Source organism: Branchiostoma lanceolatum, chromosome 2 (assembly GCF_035083965.1).
Source record: "Branchiostoma lanceolatum isolate klBraLanc5 chromosome 2, klBraLanc5.hap2, whole genome shotgun sequence".
In the NCBI taxonomy this organism is placed as follows: Eukaryota; Metazoa; Chordata; class Leptocardii; order Amphioxiformes; family Branchiostomatidae; genus Branchiostoma; species Branchiostoma lanceolatum.
Genome location: NC_089723.1, coordinates 31,828,431 through 31,850,295, shown reverse-complemented (window position 1 = coordinate 31,850,295; position 21,865 = coordinate 31,828,431). Strand labels below are relative to the sequence as shown.

The 21,865-nt window shown below is 44.9% G+C and overlaps 2 protein-coding genes across 3 annotated transcripts; one reads left to right on the top strand and one right to left on the bottom strand.

Moving 5' to 3' along the window:
- Positions 1–20: 20 nt before the first annotated feature.
- On the top strand, positions 21–2,931 carry LOC136428659 (probable gluconokinase). Of its 2 annotated transcripts, XM_066418346.1 has the most exons (5): positions 21–166; positions 459–489; positions 646–732; positions 1,425–1,468; positions 2,206–2,931. In XM_066418346.1, exons 1-5 carry the CDS (start codon positions 129–131, stop codon positions 2,576–2,578), a joined length of 573 nt encoding a protein of 190 aa, XP_066274443.1. In that variant the 5' UTR covers positions 21–128; the 3' UTR covers positions 2,579–2,931. The 2 variants fall into 2 exon arrangements, with proteins under 2 accessions (XP_066274443.1, XP_066274445.1); XM_066418348.1 differs by lacking the exon at positions 646–732.
- Positions 2,932–7,258: 4,327 nt separating this feature from the next.
- Positions 7,259–9,651, bottom strand: LOC136428641 (gonadotropin-releasing hormone receptor-like). The gene is made up of 3 exons (XM_066418316.1): positions 8,867–9,651; positions 8,371–8,581; positions 7,259–7,919 (listed from the first exon to the last, which is right to left on the bottom strand). The coding sequence occupies exons 1-3, from the start codon at positions 9,431–9,433 to the stop codon at positions 7,492–7,494; spliced, it is 1,206 nt and encodes a 401-aa protein (XP_066274413.1). The 5' UTR covers positions 9,434–9,651; the 3' UTR covers positions 7,259–7,491.
- Between the last annotated feature and the right edge of the window lie 12,214 nt (positions 9,652–21,865).

Below are 21,865 nucleotides of genomic sequence, written 5' to 3'. Positions count from 1 at the left end.
GGGAAAACCCGGAAGTGGGAAGTGGGATGACCCACCACCACCTGATCTGATCAGCTGTTGCCTATTAAATCTCCGAACGACGATCTATGCAGTATTGGGTCATGAACTGATGGAGAGTTGTTGTCGCTATGATCGTTGTGTTGATGGGCGTTTGTGGGTGTGGAAAGTGAGTAACGTTCGCTCTTTAACCTCCTTGCTTTGGAAGAACATTCTACCTGACCGTAAACTCTACTCTATTCTACTCTTCTCTGCTCTGCTCTATAGCTGCTCTGCTCTACTCTACTCTGCTCTGCTCTGCTCTGCACTGCTCTGCTCTGCTCTGCTCTGCTCTGCTCTGCTCTGCTCTGCTCTGCTCTGCTCTGCTCTGCTCTGCTCTGCTCTGCTCTACTCTACTCTACTCTAGGACTTAACTTGAGTACTATAGTAAGTGACCAATTTCTTCTTGTTTTCTTTTCCAGAACATCTGTTGGACAGGCGCTGGCAGAAAAGGTAACGTTACATTTGAATCAAATTTTGTTCATTTGAATCTTAAAGTCACCTCACGTCCTGATCAACCTGAAGAAGACAGATACTCGTTATTAGTCATTCCACCGGATATACTGACTGCTGTGATTTTAAACTGATTTATAATCTCTGTTGTCCAAGCTATCCTGGGAGTTTGCAGATGCCGATTTGTTCCACCCAGATGTCAACAAACAGAAGATGTCTGCTGGGGTGCCTCTCACAGACCAGGTTGGACAGACTCCATAACGTATAATCATAATGTTCTTTAGCCTGGAAACCATACCCTCGGTGGCTCCCCGGTATCTCTACGGCGCTGGGAGTGACCCCTGCCCGCCCAGACAGATTAGCCCGCTCGGGGTGTTGGCTTACGGCCTTGGATTGAATTAGCTCGCCACCAAGGCGGCGGCGAAAGTAGGGTGGCAGCGGGAGTAGGGTGGCAGCCGAAGTAGGGTGGCAGCCGAAGTAGAAAGGCTACCAGAAACGGTCCAATAAAGCAGACTGGGCCCGGTAAAACACCCCTAGGCCGACCCCTAGAGACTGGGACCAGGCTATAATAGAGATGTTGGTACAGACTCGTTACTGTGAAGGAACTCAACTCACCTCATTGATTCTTTATTCGTAAATAAACATTAAAACATTTAAGTTGACTCCAGATGTACTCACACATCTTCCTGTGCCTATGATATGAATGGTCATGAATGACTGTCTATTGTCTTTTCCCACTGATTGTTATACATGACCAAGTAGTAGCCTACCCTTCTCTCCCACAGAATCGTCTCGCGGCCTTTAATATACATAAGGTCGGTTTATTAAAGGCGATAGGATGACTCTGCATGGGAGAGTGTAACTTACAAGACATGCATCCTTTGCTCCTTCCGTTTAAACTTTAAATGTCCTTCAATTTGATCTCTCCATTATAGGACAGGTATCCATGGCTGAGAAAGCTGCACACTGTTATTTGCAGGTAGGTTTCTGTACAGTCTTTTGTTGGTTGATGCAAGGAGGTTAAAATAGGAACCTCCTTGGTTGATGACACCTGGAATGCTACAGGAGAATGTCCCACCAGACATTATGTGTCACATGGTTTACCAGGTATGCAATACAAACAAACAAACAGACCTCACAGCAGGCAACTATGTAAATTAAGATTGGCATGGCTAACCCACCCTCTTTAAAGCAGAACCCCTATCGCTTGATTCATCGTTGGCTCGCTCGCGTAGGGGCCCTGCTCTTCAGCGACGGTTGACACGGTTCTGGCACAGTTGCTGACAGTTGCTCATGAATAATTAATGAGCTATCCTTATTTGGCGGTTGTAACAATGTGAGATGTAACCTGATTAGTTGATAGCTTCCCAGCGTCCTTTGCGCTTTTGCTTGAGATGAGGTTTAGCAAACCGTCTGATTGGCTGAAGCTGTTTTGGTGGCGACTGCGCCAGAACCGTGTCTACCGTCGCTGAAGAGCAGGGCCCCTATGCGAGCAAGCCAACAACGAATCGAGCGATATGGCTAGGATTGTCTGTCATAATGATTGACTGGTCTCCGCATGTGTTGTCTGTTGAGCTCAATTCTAAATCAGTAAGCTATCCTTGATACAACTGTATCTTCTTGCTACTCTTGGAAATTTCTTCCTTGGTTGTGTGTTGGAACATCATATCATACATCAATCTAAAAACCTACAACACAAACTCTTACCTTTTACAGTTGGATATCTGAAGGAAGATCTGGTGTTCTTGCCTGTTCTGCCCTTAAGAAGTCCTACAGACAAGTCTTAGCAACAGGTCAAGTTCCTCAGGATCTTAGCCACATTTCGAATGTTTCTCAACATATACCTCAACACCTTGGCTCTGCGAAGCCAGATGATATTCTTTTCATATATTTGAAAGGGAGTAAAGAGGTCATCGGAAGTCGTCTGGAGAGCAGGACTGGACACTTCATGCCACCAGGTCTGTTGGACTCCCAGTTTCTCACGCTGGAGGAACCTGACGACTCCGAAAACAGTGCATCTGTTGATATAGCACAACCACTGATGGCTGTTGTAATGGACATTTACCAAACCATTGTAGAATCGTCATGATGTGGTTAGGAATGAAACATACAAACATCACCTGGCTTCAACATCAATAAATACTTGTATTCCTTTTAATGTATGAGGCCAGATTATGGGAATCTTATAACAAAATGCAATATTCGTGGGAGGATTACTTGAATGCACCAGTAGCATGGACGTATGAAAGCTGTCGACTCTTCAACACCGTATATCACACATCATTGACCATCATTCACCAGAGCTTCATACCAATAGACATGTGTAGTCATGGAGATAGGCGCCATCTGGCGACCTACATGTAAACCACAACGACTGACAACCAATAAATTAAGGCTTTCTTTGACTGTTACTGAGTAATCAGTACGACCTACCAAGGAAAACGATTGTCTTTCACCGTTGTCCATAATCCACTCATCTTAATCTGATGACATACAAGATACGTGTACAAAGTGATCTCAGGATATAAGATACATGTATCAAAGTAATATCAGGATTTACAAGCTACGGCTAGGTATTAAACTAAGGTATCGTAATGTGTGGAAAACCTACTGTGAAAATAGAACGCAAATCGATATGATGAAGGACGGGGCCACAGTTGTGGTATGATTCATTACACAAACCACAATATTCCAGCTGTCAAGAAATCAATATTTAATATGTGGTTACTCATAATTCCTCATCTTATTCAAGAACTCCGTACCGTGGACCGTTCTATTGATCAACACCGCAAACACGACTTACCGGAATGTTCCCAGTGCCAGTTGAGGGACTAGGGTCAAACTACAGGCTCCGGTAAAGGGTATTTACATTTTTCGAACAACTTAGTCTTAGAACCCCTTAATCTCGTTATCGCTTAATCTCCTAAGAGACGATCGATAACGTCCTGATATCACACATCCTGGTCAGAAGAGTTTCTGGAGCCGGATAACCGTGGAAAGGGTGACGAATTCTCTACAGTAGTGATACTTGGAAATTCACCCTAAATAATTCCTTATACAGCTAAGGGAGGTGGTGTGAAATATTCTTACGAGAATTTGTCCTAGCATTGTCAAGTTCCTTGCAGGTAATTTCCATTTGAATGTTAGACTAGATCCCTCTCTCATAAAAATGAGTCATATTTCGTATTTTCGATCGCATATTGTAGATTGCAGGTACAAAACACGTGCACGGTCCTTATCAGAATCGCAGTATAACATTTTGTCCGTATGAAAAACCGTTCAGTGACAATTGGTATTTGGTAATCATACTATCACAGGACCCCGCTGTAGTATCCTCTGATGAAACTTTCTGCAAAACTTTGTTTGCACAACTTTCTAAGGAAACCATTCCCCATGCGTAAGTTCGAAATTTATAACCCTTTATACTCACGCACTGACGGCAAACTAATTTGAACAACACCATTTTGCCCAAAGCTGTTTTGATAAAAGCCAAGTCCAAATTGGCTGATCTCAATCTTCCTCACAAGATGTTCTGCTGTTTATAACCACCGGGGGTCAAATAGAATCATAATTGCTTTCTGTGTTTTTGATTACCGTATGTCCCCAGAAAATACTCTTCGGTTCTGTCAGTCGTTTATTTGTCTGGCCGTGGGTCCCATGTGAGTAGTTCAGCGATGCCGACATGTTCCGGAGGGGACGGAGACGTTTTGACTTACCGCCACCAATCCCAGGAATCCTCTCAGACTGTAAATCTACGTCTCATGAGACAATTCTTTTCCAAGAGATCGTGTATCTGCTGTAAACTTTCGGCACGCTTGGTAATTCCAAGGAGGTTTAATCAAATCTCCTTGGTAATTCTAGTATCTTTTACACTCCGTTTCACATGTTTCCAACCTTTGTGTGTAGCGCAATGATGGCTATTTGTTAGCCTCCGTTGCAGTCCTTTTCCCCGCAGCGTTTTTTTTCCAAAATTTTATTTGGGGGGGGGGGGGGCGCCGCGTATCTGCTTGGGATCCTGTATCCGCCGTGCCCCTGTGTCCGCTATAGACCCTGTGTCTGCTGCTGGTCCTTTTCCCCGCAGGTTTTTTTTCTTCAATTTTATTTGTGTGGGGGGGGGGGGGGGCGTATCTGCTTGGGATCCCGTATCCGCCGTGCCCCTGTGTCCGCTATAGGGCTATAGACCCTGTGTCTGCCACAGGGTCTATAGCGGACACAGGAGCACGACGGAAACGGGATCCCAAGCAGATACGCGGCGCCCCCCCCCCCCCAAAAAAAAGTTGAGAAAAAAAACGCTGCGGGGACAAGGACTGCAATGGAGGCTAGCTATTTGTCTTGTTCTAAGTTATAGGGCGACGACCATTGCAGATGGTCAATCCTGTCTAGTATGAAGACCACTGAGGGGACCAATAAAATCTGGTCTATGTGGGCGGGTGGTCACCATAGCGAACAGGATTCTTCATGTTTGCGTCAAAGGGATAAATTGTCTGTGCCACCAAAAAGTGGTCACATTGGCCAGGTGACCCTCATGTAGAGGTGGCCACCGGTACAGGTTTGACTGTGGTCTGTGGCCGTCTGTCATGACTTATGTGTATGTACCTGAAAAATGTTCGATTTTCAGATCATCATGGCTCAGCTTTAAGAACATCTACTAAGGCATTGCCAAGACGAAATAAGACGCGCTCAAAATAACTGAGAACAGACACAGGACAGACGCAGCTTCATCACTCTTTATTATGTCCTTCACAAAATATCTAGTAGATACATAACGTTAGAGAGAGGTATGTTTATCCAAGGACATTATATAGGATATAATGTCCTTGGTTTATCCAAATTTACTGCTAAAAGATTACTAGTAGTGTGTACATTGAAGCCTAAGACGGTATATCAACAGTCTGGAAAGTTCGTCATCATAGACTTGATGTTCTCTTTCATTAACACATCGATCGCTACCGCTTTCTTTTTACGCAGGATATTATGCTTTGTTTACACACATTAACCATCATCGGCAATACATGCTAGTCATCGGTGTCGTTGTATACAGCAAAAGGTACATAAATAAGAGGTACCGACAATCATACCACTTCATCTACAGCTACTTGCGTTCTTTCTTTCTCTGATGAAGCGTTCTTTACTTATCCAATAAATGATTGGGTCCAGCCCGATGAGAGACAAAATAGAATATTTTGGGCAACCTTTCACACCAAGCTCTCCCGCCTTGATCCATGTCGTCAACCCTAAACATGAAACATCATCAAGTCATATAGAACTCAGTCAGGTGTTTATAGATAAATATCTATATATACGAACAACACAGTCACCGTTATTAGTATCTAACACCAGTGTCATATATACCACTTATGGGACAAGGTTAAACTGTCCTTTCCAAGTGAACACAAAAATTGGACTTACCCAAATTTTCGACTGTACAGCTCCAGAATGACTTTTACCAACACAGATGAACTTTCAAGCTGATATATACCACTTGTCCACAACTACCGCACGTCGCACACGACTGTACTTCAATAAGTTATATGCTCTTTCTTTCTCTTTGAATAAGTACCGATATATTGTTATAGCATCGTTGGAATACGTCCCCCATGTATCGTGACAGTAATGCCACTCTGATTCAACTTTATGTGTTATATAGGGTTTATGATAACTCTTATCCATCCATTCGTCACAAAAGCTGTCGTCATTCCGTCCTCAATCATACGTATATGGTAAAAGAGGAAACTTACCCCCAGGCCCTTCCTCACCGAGAGGGAACATGCCCACTATACTGCCAGCAAAGTAGTGCTCGAGACAGCAATGTATATGTAGCCTCTACCAGGCTCCGCCCGATCGCTGGGAAAATAGTAGAAATCGGCTGAATAGAGTGAATAGTATGCCAGGGGTAGTCCGCTATACGGGGTAGTCCGCTATACAGTGAAGCTCAATAGGCGATGGACGGATCCGTAGATCGCCTATTGAGCTTCCCTGCATAGCGGACTACCCCTGGCTACTAGTATTCATTCTATTTGGCCGATTTCTACTATTTTCCCAGCGATCGTGCGGAGCCTGGTGGAGGCTAATGTATATATACGATATATCTCAAGTGGCACAAGGGATCTCTGTTGTATGTCACAAAATTGTTATTCTTTTAGGTGGGAGCCTTTTCTCACAAGTAACGGTATACGTACTTTCAAATGAATAGTATCAATATAGAATAGAGGGCACTTCTTTTTTAATTTCAGACAATGCACGTTTTCTTTTTAAAATTTAGACATGTACGCCTCACAGAATCTATCATTCCGTCGATAGCATGTCCAAATAGGGGTACTGTCATTTCAGTGTTTCAGCTTGTACGAGGCGCAAGTTTGCTTGCAGTTGATTATGCCTTTTTCTAAAGAAGCACATGTACACATGTCAGTCCCGCGGTCCTTTTCTGACCTTCAGATTAACAAACTCCTACTACGAAACGACAATACGATAGCCTGTTGGTAGGACAGCCTCGCTACCGGTCCTTTTCTTCATGTGGTCTGTACGTCGCTACCGCAAATCATCAAACTGTTAATTTTCAAAGTCGTTCGCTCTCATTGTTGCCGAAAAACATGGTCCTCAGAATAGAAAGATGGAAGTATACAGTCTAGAAAAATAATTGACTTCTCGCAACGTTCTACATGATTGGGTCTTAGATGAATGTACTGAATAGTCTTATGTCCGGCATTTTGCGCACCTTTACTGCAATAAGTTTACTTCAAATTTTGTTATTTGAAAAATTATACAAAATAAAGCATGTCGTATGCCTCATGGGTCCTGAGGCAAATGAATTATAAGATGTTTAAGTGCTCATTTTATCGGAATGTTGATACTACAGGGATCGGATAACAGAATAGTACATTTGAAATTAAGAGGCCACAAAGGCGGAGACCAATGCGGAGAGAGAACGTAAGGCTAGGTCAGATCGAAAATTCAACAGAAGTGAAGGGGCTCAGAACAAACGCTGACTGTCGCCCGAGTGACTCAGGTGGCCGTACTGACGAACTGGGTGCTGGCCGACGCCGCCATTCTGGTCCCCGACGCGTCGCCATGGCGACCGACGACGGTCAGCATGGTGTAGTTGCTCTCGCTGGTCAGGTCTCGCCGCTTCAGCCGGCCGCAGCACCGGCGGAACTCTCGCGAGAAGTTGATGGAGAACAGGCCGTAGATGAGCGGGTCGAGGCAGGGGTTGGTCAGGCCGAAGATGAAGAGGGTGTGGCTGGCGGACTTGGAGATGTAGTGCACCATGGACTTGTCCACCAGGTACCAGATGGAGATGACGTAGTACGGAGACCAGTTGATGACAAAGGCCGACACGATGACGAAGGTCATGAGCCAGGTTTTGTCCTTGGCCTTGGCCATGCGAGCACTCCCGGAATGGCGCAGTATGTTGTCCTGGTTAGCTGTAGGATCTGGATGTTGGAAAAATGCATTAGACATTCGTAAAACGATTATGATAATCGGCTCGTCAGTATTTTCTACCACCTATCAATTGTTTCCGTGACAACTTACAACGCCGATTGGATATCCGGATGTCTTTTCATGTCGAAATACACAACTTCATTCCATACACTGACTAAGCAGCATTCTAAACCCCTATGGTCCTGACCCTAACATCGCATCATGCTTCACCTTTCGTAACCCTGCCCCGCGTCACCAGAATGAAATGTGGGGGTAAGTCGGGCGAAGTCATCGCAGCACTTTTCGAGGGCAACTATCCCATAAAGCCCTCCTTAGGGCCCTGTCACACTTGTGTGTATATTCAAGTGCGCGTGACTGCAAACTTAACCTAAACCCAAAACATGTTGTTATGGGATAGTTGCCCTTGAAAAGCACTGCAGTAACTTCGCTCGCCTGACTGACCTGTGAGTTCGCGGTACTTGCGGGTGATTTTGACGAGAATCAGGAGGTAACACGTGATCATGATGGTGAGCGGGAAGATGAAGACCAGGAAGAACACGCATGCGTTGTAAAACTGCTCCTGCCAGTCGGCGGTGTAGAAGCCGTGCGTGGAACACTGGACGAAGGTCACGACCGGCGTGGGGTGCACGTGGATCAGGCGCCAGATGATGGCCTGAGAACGCAGCGGGCATGATGTATGATTAGCGGCATCAAAAACTGCGTCTCTCACTACTTAACAAGTCTGTGAAACCAAGGAGAAAGAAAATAGACTTTTTTAAACTCCTTGGTGAAACAAAGATTTTGTTTTTGGTGGCTTGAACGGAACATGGACACACTGTTAAGACTCACCCACTTGCACCTACTCATAACTGTTTGAGCTATCCTATCAACAACCCTACAGCACCGAGAACATTACCTTATTGGCAGGGGAAACTATAGGCAAGGCTGTAGGGCCTACCTGAGGTGTACTGAGGATCGCACCGACCCCCCAGGCGATGCCGACCATGATCTTGCCCCGCTTGTACCCGTTTGCCGAGCTGAGAGGACGGAGGATGGCCATACAGCGGTCGATGCTGATGACCACCAGGATGAAGGTAGACGCGTACAGCGCCCACAACTTCAGGAACTGCAAGATGCGACACGCCGCGTCCCCGGCGTACCACTGGACGGTGAAGTTCCAGACGCCATCTAGCGGCATCACGATCAACGTCATGAAGATGTCGGCCACGGCCAGGTGCATGATGAGCAAGTTCACGCGAGACTTCCTGGCGCGATTTCGGAACATCGTGATGAAGACCAGCAGGTTGCCGACGAGCGAAGCGAAGCACAACACGAACGTGACGATGACGCGCACTTTGGCGGGGTAGTCGAACACGGGCAGCGGGTACGGCAGTGAAAAAGTACTAGTGTTGGTTCCCGGTCCGTTTTCCTGCACGTCTGACGTGTTAAAACATGCCGGAGTTGACGTATTGGTGACATTTGAAGACGGACAGAGCGTCGGCTCAGTCTCTGAAATGTTCTCCATGTTGTAGGCGTAGAACTAGAACGGTTACGCAAGAGTCGTCGAATTTCTCTGTGCTGAGACTACCGGTGTATGATCCACATCTTTCAGCGTGTCCGTTGCCTTGTTCAGTTCACAGCTGCATTCCATTTGTCCATCACAGTTGATGTCCTCAAGACAATACACATCTTACTTCATCCCTGTACATCGCGATGGCCGTGTTCTCTCTGAGCGTATCTCCCCTTCTGCTGCGGAAACAAGATTTGACCATCAGCAAGACTGCGAACAATGAGGTTGCAGAACGTAACTACATTAGCGTTCGGGGAACCGAAGTCGACGGCTTAGGTACAGATGAATAGATTTCTCAGCTTCTGAAAGTAATTTCAGGGTTGATAGGCCCCACATGAATACAAAATTGACAAAAAATACACTTTGAACAAATGCATGCAGACTCAAGGACAACTCTTATAAAACATGATAGACTCGATATCATTATATTGTCAACACAATAATCTAGGTCAAACCATTATTGCCTTACAATCAATATTTAAAAGCAGCAAATGAGCAACCATTATTCAGCCTTTTAATCACTGTATGCTAAAATCTGCTTTCTGATCATAAATGCATTATTTCCACTCAGTCTGCAAACCGTTGACGCCAATACGCCTTTCTAATTAGATCATCCGCTGGTTAACCAGTCGTCAGGATTGTTGGAAATATGCAGACGTTCGGACAGTGACGTCATCGCAATTTGAAACGGGACTCCCAAGCGACCAACATTGGATTCTTAGGTCACAATGCTGCCTTTAGTCAATACCATGGAGTCACAGATGCGTGTAACAAAAGCAAAAATATGATCAAGCTTATCATTAAGAAATAGAATTAAGCTGTATCTATTCAATTAGTGGACATCTAATTTTATAAAAGGGAGATATTTGCATATTCGGGCATTGACCTGTTGCATGCGCGCCGCTTGTTTCATGGTCTCAGTCGCTTTTGCAGACAGAGAAAATCGGCTTCCTAAAGTTTGCCGTCCGGTACGTCCCTAAACAAAGATCGATATTCTACAACACTGTGCGAGGATGTTAGAATCCTACCGTGCGCAGTTTTAGACGCGCGCAATATCAAAGTAAGATCAAGAAACGTGTGGACCGTGCGACGACGTAATTTGTTACACCACGAGGCAATTATGGCCAGCGGGCCGTAGTACCTCTGGTGGGAGGATGTTCCAGATACTTCCTACAAGACATCACTCGCAGATCCTGATCTAATGTACACGGCACTACACGCTAATGGTATAGAGTACCAGATAGCCAGAGACCATTATGCTGACGTTCATGTGACATTCCAAAAACCTACAGACGATAGACGAGATGTTATCTACCAACCTGTAGAAGGAACCTCGCACATTAGCTACTAGAAAATCACTTCTTCCAGTCGTTCTTACCTGTAGCAAAGTGCAAATTGTCCGCAAACCACATCTCTATATGTCCCATCAGACTGACGAACCCACCCGGGATGGCTTCCTGGTGGTTTTAGACAAAGTAATATTTGCTAGTAGCTACCAGACCTTTAGCTACATAAGGGAGGGGGCTGAAACAATAACGTCTTGTTAGACTGTCGGTGTAAGGCAAGACGTGCGGAAAATCCGGATGTAAGCCCGGTCTCTGGGTGTCGGATTACCGCGGGTTCCCCGCATATCCTGCCGGCAGGTTACCGAGTCCATATCGTGTGCGTTGACCCTGTCTCACTGGACCCGCGGCACGCTGGCGACCTCGCTGAGACCGAGCTATTTGACAGCGCGCTCAACGAATTTCATCGACCAAAATCGAATCTTTTTACGCTTTGTGTGTTCTGTTGTCTTTTTAGTCATACGTGTACGTTCTGCACGATATTTCCGTTATAGAACCAAGGATAACACAAATCCAGATCAGGACGCAGCAACGTCGCCAGCGTGCCGCGGGTCCAGTGAAATATGGGCTTTAGTGGATTCACTCGCGCGCCCCGACAGTCTAGGTTATCGATCTTAGGGCCCTGTCACACTTGTGCGTATATTCAAGTGCGCATGAGTTGCGCATTAACATTTCCTAGGTTTTAGGAAAGTTTGCGGGGAAGAAGTTGTTTTCTGCGTTGACCCACCGTTTCACAGCCTACTTATCGAATCAAGGAAATGACTTCTTGGGCTGAAAACTCAATCTTGACCAAAAACATGTTAATACGCAACTCATGCGGGCTTGTATATACGCACAAGTGTGACAGGGGCGTTTTCTACAACAAGTGTGCGCACTTATGGTATTTGTCTTGCTTATGATATGACCTAATCTTGCCCCTAAAGTATTTGGTTGCATGCCAACCGTTGGCGTGTAGCTTTGCGAGAGCTCCATCAAGTTCAGAGAGGGTGGGAGATTCTATATCGTGAAACTGTGAATATAACCCTTTCTATATACTAGAACACGAAAGTACAATAAACATTGCAAGACTTGTAATTTCTTCCCAATATCGCCTGACTCGTGGGAGAAGGGCGGATTTGCCACCAACTGACGGTTTACGGCGTCCTAAAGCTAGCGAGAGTTGATCCACCACCACATGCCGGTAGGATCATCCTGTACCGCCCTGAGATCACGCCAACGGTAAGTTTGTTTTCATTTAGAGTCTGCGGGGAAACGCTCTCAATTCACTCTGCAGAGCCGGGACCAGGTGGTTTAGTGGGGGCACTTTAACATGTGCTATATGTTGTTTCATGAGCCCTGGTAGATTAGCTCGGAAAGGATCTAAATGGTGTCTTACTAAGTCAGTAAACTAATAACAAACGGCCAGTAACTCCATGTCAGACCGATCAAGCCCTTATCTCACTGGACCCGCGACATGTTGGTGACCTCGCTGAGTACTAAATTGGATTTGTGTTACCTTGAATATCATGCAAAACGTACAAGTATTACTAAAAAATAATAAAAAGCGTAAAAAGATTCGTTTTTTTATCGATGAAATTCGTTGAGCGCGCTGTCAAATCGCCCACTCGCAGCGAGGTCGCCAACGTGTCGCGGGTCCAGTGAGACAGGGGCTTTTGTCATATCAGGCCGAGTCAGGATCGGTGCGACTCTCCGGCGGTGCCCGTGCGACACCACCAGACTCAGTGGTGCGCTAGTAAGATAACACAAGCAATGGTCACATCATATCTGAAAAAATTATGCTATCCCTTATTGTACTAGTAATTAGGATGTTAAGTTTTATTCTAAACCTCCATTTTGTACTATGTTTAATAGCTGTTGACCAATCATTGTACCATGTACAATTGTCGTACAATAAAGTTCCTCTAAAGTTCTCTTATGACCCCCTCCCGCTTTCAATCAAACTTTCTGTCTACGTTATCTTCTTATGTATCCTATTCCCGCTCACCCACCTGTTGAAGATCAGCAGTGCCCTAATCCTCCTCTGAGATTAGAATAGACGTCTTGTGATGAATGATAACAGGTAATCATCCACTAACGCGAGACTCTGCAGACGGGGCCACGATCCAAAGTTGTCGACTCTAGATCTATCCTTGCACAATGATGAGACACATTTCTCTTTTGAACCCGTATATGCGTGGTTTCTGGCAACTAGCACTCCCGTTGGGGACATTACCTTGATATTAAGTCTACAAGAAAATCTGCCAAATCAGCCTTTAAGACGGCACCCGCAGCGATGCTGCTGCCGGGATCACTTTAAGTGCAGAATAGCTTTTAAGTGCCCAAAGCCGTCCGCTTGTGGCTTTTCATCATCCCAGATATAGCGCTATCGGATATGCGTCATGTAAGCACCCAGAAAGCCGACTTCATGGCGAAGAGACCCGGTTATATTTGATAAACAGCATGACCATTTGGGAAACGAATGTCGGTATTAGGCATAATGGCTGCTGGCTACCTCATAGCGACATAGAGAGATGGAAAAGTAGCAGAGAAATAAAGTGCAGGGCTTATACAGTTTCTGTAACTTGCCATGAACGATGAGTCATACGTTATTGTTGCTGTTGCATAGCTCTGTAAGGTGAACAGTGGTAAACAGGGTCTTTGGTTTGACAATTTGACGATGAGGTACGAATTGGCGGAAGGATCGAGCCATCTGCTCAGTCAGGGGGTGTGATCAATAATCCAAGCCGACTCCGCAACCTTGTCACCCCGATACAGACGATCAGTTAAAATGAGATAAATCCTCGGCCCCCGACTGTGCGCTGTGTAATTAGTTGCCATACAGCGTACCTTAAGCACACTTAAGGGAACGAGGTGGAAATAAACTTTATGTCCCCGGTCAAATTGGTAGTTTCCGTGAAATGGCAGACGGCGCACGTCTCAGAATCCCAGTTATTCGTGAGAAAAGTGATCCATCAAGATGGATGAGATAACGCTGGAGACTAAGTGTGTGACAAGTACTGCTTTAAAAGTTAACGACGTGTGGAACGGCTACGCGACAATGCTGATGTTGCAACCTCCATACTATCAACATGCGAGTGTGCGGCACCTGTGTGTGTGCGTGCGTGTGTGTGCGCGTGCGTGCGTGTGTGTGCCTGTGTCTGTGTGTGCGTGCATGCGTGTCTGTGTGTGTGTGCGCGTGCGTGCGCGCGCGTGTGTGTGTGTATGTGCGTGTGTGTGTATGTATGTTTGTGTGTGTATGTGTGTGTGTGTGTGAGTGCGTGTGTGTGTGCGTGTGTGCGTGCGTGCTTGCGTGCCTGTGTGCCTGACTGTGTATTGAAACCACTGAGATTAGTTGGGCTCACCGTAACGATTCTACACTGGCGCCGCACAGTCTCGCTCCAAGCAACATGATACAAGTAAACTACATGTGCGTTTTAAAAACTTGTCTGCTATCGATGGCAGCAATTGGTACTGCCGTAAACGCCAGATGACGTTTTAATTGTACGCTGAAGATATGAAATACTGTCACAGCTGTCACTGCCACACTGTTGCAAGCAGTGCGATTCTACGTTTACAGGAATATCAAAACTCTGATACTTTGCACCCAATCAAGTTCCATAGCTGCCGTTTGGTTTCTCTGTGTCGGAATGTTGCCAGGCAATTCCAAGTTGACAACCTCACAGCTTCGCTGACTCTGTTGATGGGGGATATTCATTGTGTCTCGGTGAAAGATAGTCGCACACAAGGGGGCCATTTGTTATATAATACTACCAATATGTCGAGGTAGATAAAGAGAAGTCGGCTGTGTTTTATCGTGAGGTCGGTGGCTGTGTGGTTTATGCAGTTATTGACTCCCATAAAAAGTATGCCTCGGCCATAAACGATCATTCTGCGGTTCCTTGGTCCGAAAACGGTTTAATGGTCCCACCAAGGTCCCATCCGGTAAAGGAGACCCATCAGTCAGGTGAATCCAGGAATATAGATTCACACTCAGGAAACTTCGCATTTGCTGAAATGCTACTTTCTGTTATGTGGACCATATTGAAAGGCAATCCCGTATGACATATGGTGGCCTTGGTTCGCGTAATAAGTTGTATTCCGCTGTGCCGAAGATATTAACCTCTCGAACCCCTAGGTTATCTGGCAGGATCTTGTGCCCACGAGGCGAATCCCGCTGTGCTCAGGTGCTACATTTCCGCCCAACGCTCATGGCCCTGATAGCAGCAAGGGCAGCCATTACTTAACACCGCACGATTAGATAACGTGCTACAGGTCACCTTGGGGTAGCCTTGGCTTGGCCAGAAGACCGCGACAACTCCTGTCGGCTTTGAGGTTGGAGGAAACGAAGGGAAATTGCCGCTCATTCGTCATACACATAGCTAACGTTCCACATGCGGCCATTGCAACAGAAAGGAAGTGCGGTTTTCAAAGGAAAGTTTATAGAACCCACCGTGCAACCATTTTCTTTTCTAAACTGAGTTAAATCTGACGACAAATGGCCATTGGTTAATGTTGTCTGTAAAGGTCTTTGCAGAGTCACTGTCGTAAGCAACCTCGATGGCCGATCTAGATGGTGCTCTACCTTCTGTAACACACCTTCTGTTGCCCTGATGTGCCATCGTGTTTTTAATGCTCAAAATTTCAGGATGGGTGAATACAAAAAGAGTCAAGTTGCATTGAAGTAGACTGTAACATGCCTGCGAACATGTTTCGGGTGACACTGACAGAACATGGAGAAAGTGTGTTACTTATGTCTCAACAATCCTCTGTTACTGAAGTTACAGTTCTGTCACAAGCTATTTTTTTCTTTCTTACACTGATCATTTTACTTTTTTTATAGTCTGGGCCCCATTGAAAATCAATTTGCCAGAATTGAACGGGCCACCTAGCTGCCTGGAAAGTCAATAAACAATCAAGTGTATGATACAGCATACGCCCACATCTGACAGTGACTCTTCGTGGACAATAACGTACATTTCAGGTCTACCGAGAACCCATAATTGAGGATTAAAGGATTTAGAACCAGGAGGTACAGTCTCTGATTGCGCGGGAATGGTTCTATACATGATAGGGTTGGTTCATATCTTGTTTAGCGGCGCAACGAAGCCAGGTGCGTGGGGCCCGATAAATTATGTGACAAAGGCGGGTAATGCACATAATAATTAGGCCGGCAGGACGTTGACATCTGTGTAGCAGGAATACATGTCAATGATATTTAGATTCATTACAACTTGTAAATGTACACAAATGTAGTTCATCCTTTCTCATCCCCAGGATAAACTGTTCCCGACAGGATGTCAAATAATGAAAACTAACGGGCTTTCCCATGGAGGACCGTCATTACAAGTTTACCATACATCTACATAGACGGGATTTATCTGTAACTTTCTTCATTCCTGACACGTCACAGTCTGGTAGTCTTTCAACTGAATCAGAGACGTCTAGACATGATTCTGAGACAGTGAATCTGTCATAATGATATCAAAAGTGAAACTCCTGCTGGTCTCCTCCTAAAGCTGTCCGGATTAGGGTCTGAGACAGAGGGTAATAAGGAGTTGCCTCCGTGAGTTGCATGTTCCAGTCGGATGAATTGTATTTTCAGGTGAACTCAAGAAAGGTTGAAAGTAGACAGTAGAACATGTAGCTTGTAATTAAAAGTACCATCTGGTTGATATTAATTAATTCAGTTCGATAGATAATCAGGTCAGTGAAAATTTTTGAAGCATACATCTATAAGCACATCAAATATTAAACTTGATGAGCACAACTTAACGCACACGTTTGGCGACGTATGCCTAGGAAAACGGTGTATATTCTGTGAAAATGTGTATGTCAACTGAAAACTACTATTTTTGTTATTTACATATAAACATATATATAGTCTGAAAAATTTAGGTCTATGTTTCATAAACACTTTAACGCACACGTTTGGCTGTCTATGGGTCAAGAAATCACGGTACAACATGAGCTTCCGGAGAAACCGTGTGATCAAAGTAACCTAACTAGTGGGAAGTAAGCCAACAGCAACAGCCCGTACTTTGTTCTAGTTCCCTGGATGCTGGGTATCAGGTCATTCCATGCTGAAACTAATAAACTATACATCTTCGTTAAGCGTTGTGTGTAAGCCTTGTCTGTGGTGTCATGATTAATGAGCGTAAAGACGACCTTCCGTGCGTGGTGAAGCCGTGATGAACGGGACCCGGCACGCCTAATAGACACGGCGATGATTCTCTATCATCACGATCTACTGCAATCTTTCTGGAACTGGAGACATTTCAGGAAGAATTCCGGGCTTGTCGACTAAATTGACCGTAGTGAAAAGTCACGCCACTTTTTATGTGGAGCGAAACAACCAGGAAAATAATTGAAAGGACTCGCTTCGGTGGACCGCGAAGAGAACAACGGCGAGAAGACGTTGATAAATTCAGTGTTCAACAGTGTAAACTTAAGCAAAGTACGAGAGACAGTTTTGTTGAAAGTCAGATCGATGGTTTGTATCACCGAAAGAAGAAATAATGAACTTCCTTGGCGATGTGCCCTTTCTGCTGAGCCTTACAGTTGGCAATTGGAAACTCCTGTTCGTAGGAACTGTAGACTGTAGGTATTAGATCTCCAAGCAGATCTATTGGTGGCAAGGCAGTATCAAAAGGGCCAACTAGCCTCCGGTGGCTTTGGATACTGGTTGGCCCTTTTGATACTGTCTTGCCACCGATAAATCTACTTGGAGATTAGACTGTAGGCATGACAACTTTATATAAGTTCTCTGTTGTGGCAACAGAGATATAAAGGTCTGGTAATCACCTAAGGAAAGTTACGATATATGAGGATTAGTCCACCTGGATATTTGGATAACTGATACATCAATGCCAATGTCAATGTTAATTATGGGTCAAGCGCAAAGTTGTATCCCTCAAGTCCTGTCTTAGTCAGGCTTTAGTCTTCTACCTTCTTTAGTTTTCTACCAACACGGCGTGCCGCTCAGTAACCAATAAATCCTGTATATTTACTATCACCAAGAGACGAGAAGAAGCCGAACCTGTATATTAAGAGTAGTTTTGGATCTCAAGTTTTAGAGTAGTTTTAGAAGTCCTGTGGCTATATATACTACTTTGTACTTGTATTCCTGTCACTATAATTACTTTGTACTTGTATTCCTGTACTTATCTGGAAAGAGCATGGATGTACAATAACGGTTATCAGCACGTTATGAGAATAAATAGGAGCCACGCCCAGAGCCGATTAAAACTAAACAAGACTTGATCCCACGCTGACAATAATGTATATATAGTTGCTCGTTCATAATAAAAAGTTGCCGAGGCATGAAGTTCTAAATTCCATGGCGACACCTGAGACGCCGATGACAAAGCATCGCTTGACTCAAAGTTGATTCAAAGTTGCCCTTTAACGGTTTTGAGCAATGGTTTCAGAGCGTTACACTTACAGGTAATTTCACAACAACAACAGACAGACATTATTGAATGTCGTAAAACGTTATTGTATGTAAGGGAGGCAGCTTTGTACTTAACTTGATACCATTCATCTTTCTACTGTCTGATCGACCGACGCTGAAGTGATGTTCCGTAATGACTTGTGTGTTACATGTTAACAATGTATATCTGTCATCTCTCTGAAATATTACAATTGGCTCTTTAAAACTGACAGACTAGGGACATTTCCTATAATGGACATAAAAGCTAAACTATCATCACAGTTGATTTGCCGGTCTGCCTGGTATAGTAACTCGTCTTGCTTTACTCTTGCAATAACGGCATCTTATCATCGCTTGCACCCCGATAGTCGCTGATACCCCCATTCCACAGGGAAGGCGCTCTCGCCGCGCGCTCTCGCCGAGAGCGCTCAAAGAATTTCATAGATTAAGAAAACGATTGTTCTGACGCTTTGTGTGTTTTGTTATCTTTTCAGTAACATTTTGCATGATGTTCCAATTATGAAATCGAGGATTAGACAAATCCGATTTAGGTCGCAGCAAGAGCGCAGCGCGATGGCTGTCTGGTGGAATTTGGGCCTGACCAAGAAAGCGTTGCTTCTCCCATGTCTGCAGACTTAAATGTTCAAATAACCGGTCCGAATTTTACGTGCCAGTTACAGCAGCTACAGACAACTGATAGGGACCGCCAAGCAGTCACAGGCTGAACTGGAAGGATGTAAGGATCGAGGATGGCTGCTGTTCGAGCCTTCTGGGCCAACCTAACTGCCTTATGTGTCGGACGACACGGGATCCCCTAAGTCTGGGTAAGTTGCAGCAGTGTCCAGGAAGTCACGGGACCTGACCACGGAGAAGGTAATGAATGTCGTCGGTAGAACCAAACTAATTAAGAAAAGCAGCGAAAAAAGTAGTGACATGGACCAGATTACCTGGTCAAGTAGACGTCTTTGTCAGTGGGATAACTTTGATGAAAGGGATTAAAAGTGTAATTAGAGGAGAAGGCTATATAAGCCCGGATCGGCTAGGATATTCGTCACAAGGTTATTCAAGAGGTTTAAAATCCACAGCCACAGATTTAAGGTCAACATGCAGCACCAGCAATCCCCGAGGTCTGCACAGCTCAGATATCCAGGTGTTCGAGACGTTCTTATTAAAAAGGACTCGACAATATCTCTTTCGTCTTTCCATATGGCGGTTTTAAGGTGCCCGGTGGAGTTTTGAGAGTTAACTTGACATGAATGTTCAGAAGAACTAGAGCCTCCGTGACAACCGTTCTCATTTGTGTAGTACGGATAAATCATCCACCAGCCTTCCATTATCGACAATTCAAAAATGAGCTTAGTGGGAGTTAAATCGCCCAACCAATGCTTCAAGTCGATTGAAAAGAAAGTCGTTCATCTAAAGTCTATCACGGGCGGTATTCTTTGCCTACGTGAGTTGAATGACATTTGTACACAACATTTTTCAACACCTGATTCGATGGTTTTGACAGCTAATGGTGGAAATATGAGCAATGGCAATGACTGTATTCCCTAAAACATCTGTGGTTTTGTTATCGCCGGACAAGGGCGACGTTCGTTTCCTGAGCTGAATAAATGCATTGATCGTCTTGGAATTCATTTTTTTGCATATTTACGCATATGTTAAAAAAAGTCAGAAAAGAACTTTCTTCCGAGATTTTTTCTATCATAGGTGCTTGAGCGTCTGCTCTGCACCAGACGTCCTGTGCCATGGGCTCGCGAGCTGTGTGGATATGATATGGACAATTTTGTTTGATTTTATGGCGATCCCTCAATTATATATCCAAATAAACTATGGGGTTTGTTAAGCTGAGCAAAACACGAAGAAATGGGAAGTTTGAAGATCTTCATTAGTCACTGCACACTCCTAGAAGATTTCAAATCATCATTAGACCCGAATACATCCGACTAATGAAAAGGTTCTTCAGCAAATCTCTCCAAAGGATTACAGTAAGCACCCTGAGTGTTGCGATCATCAACAGTACCCATCGCCCACGGTGTCTCTAGTCAGACCGGCTCGTCGGCCGAGTCGAGCCACCCATTGTCGGAACTATGCCCGTTCGTCGGGTCCAGTCCAGTGAACATATTGTCCGTAGTACACAAGGCATTCAGTTCCTAACCCCCTAGCAAACTGTTATCGATTCGAGGTGAGCAGAAGGTTTAAACATCACAGGCTGGAACCTAAAACTGATAACCTGCTCGACCTTTACCCGCATTAACTATACATTACAATTTACCCCTCGAAGGGTGCAGCCTACGGCCGTATCATCACGGTTTATTGCCTGCACAAAAATGATGTGTTCTTTCCGGCATAGTCAGTTATACCTTACTAATCGTAGCTTAATCGTGCAATGGGGCAGCAATAAAGCGAACGAAGCATGGACATTATTTATATCCTTGTACAAAGGTGATGATGCATTGGTGTGACATCGCCGTCTTGCTCGCCGGCTTCGTACCCAGCTTCACGTCTTAAGTGTCTATTGAAAGCTCCAGGAAGGCGATGGTGTTTAGGGTAGAGCCTGTGGGTAGAGCTACTTTAGTTTAATTGGCCCTGTAACGCTGCATGTGCTTCAAGACGTCTTCAATGGCCCTTCTCCTTGCCAGAGTAGATTACCGGCATCGTCCCTGTGGCAGTGCTGCCGGCAGGATCGGTAATGCGGTGGGTTCTAACCGCTCTAGTGTACACTGCATGCTGACGCTGCAGCCTGCATACGGGGAAGCCAGATTATCCGTCCAAAGAACGACGAAAACGTGTTCAAGAAGAGATCGGATATCCCCTTCTCCAATCAACGACTCTCAATCTTCCACAGCGCAGAGAACATAATGCGCTAATCACTGAATATCATCACACGCTAGCCTTATGCTATTCCCGCAGTTCTTAGATACAGAGCGACGTAAGTCGATAGACAAGAATGATGATAGTAACCATCACAGTACCTGCTTTATGCTACTCGTCGCCGGTGATGTCTCTACTCTTGTGTGCCTCGCCTAATACAGCCAGCTGCTGTCCCACTCTGCTACGGGAGTTAAGTAGCAATGTTTTATATTCTCGCGGTCACGTGGTCTACTCTAGACCTCAAACTTCACCAGAATCGTCAGCAGTAAAGATGAGTGATAGGCGGACAGGGCAGGGGTACCGAATACGCTTTCACACAATCTTACTGAGTATCAGCCAGGCGAGAAGGGACGGATCACATCGCAATAAACACTCCAGATGTCAGCGTAGGCATCAATCTGTCAAAAATAATGAGGACGGAGGAATACATAAGTCGTTTTACGCATATTCTTAAGACCCCGTTCCAATAGCTATATATAGACGGCGACCTCGCTGCGACCTGAATTGGATTTGTGTGTCCTTGTCTTCATAAATGGAATATCATGCAGAATCTAAAAGTATGACTGAAATGAAAAGACAACAAAACACGCAAAGCGTAAAATCAAGATTCCTTTTTTATCTATGAAATCCATTGAACAACTGTGTCAAATTTTTGTTCGCAGTGAGGTCGCCGCACTAGTTGGATGGAAGTATAAGAAATAACGAACATCAGAATGATCCTAATTTGAGAAATGAAAATGAATGTTGTTCACCTTGTAGTGC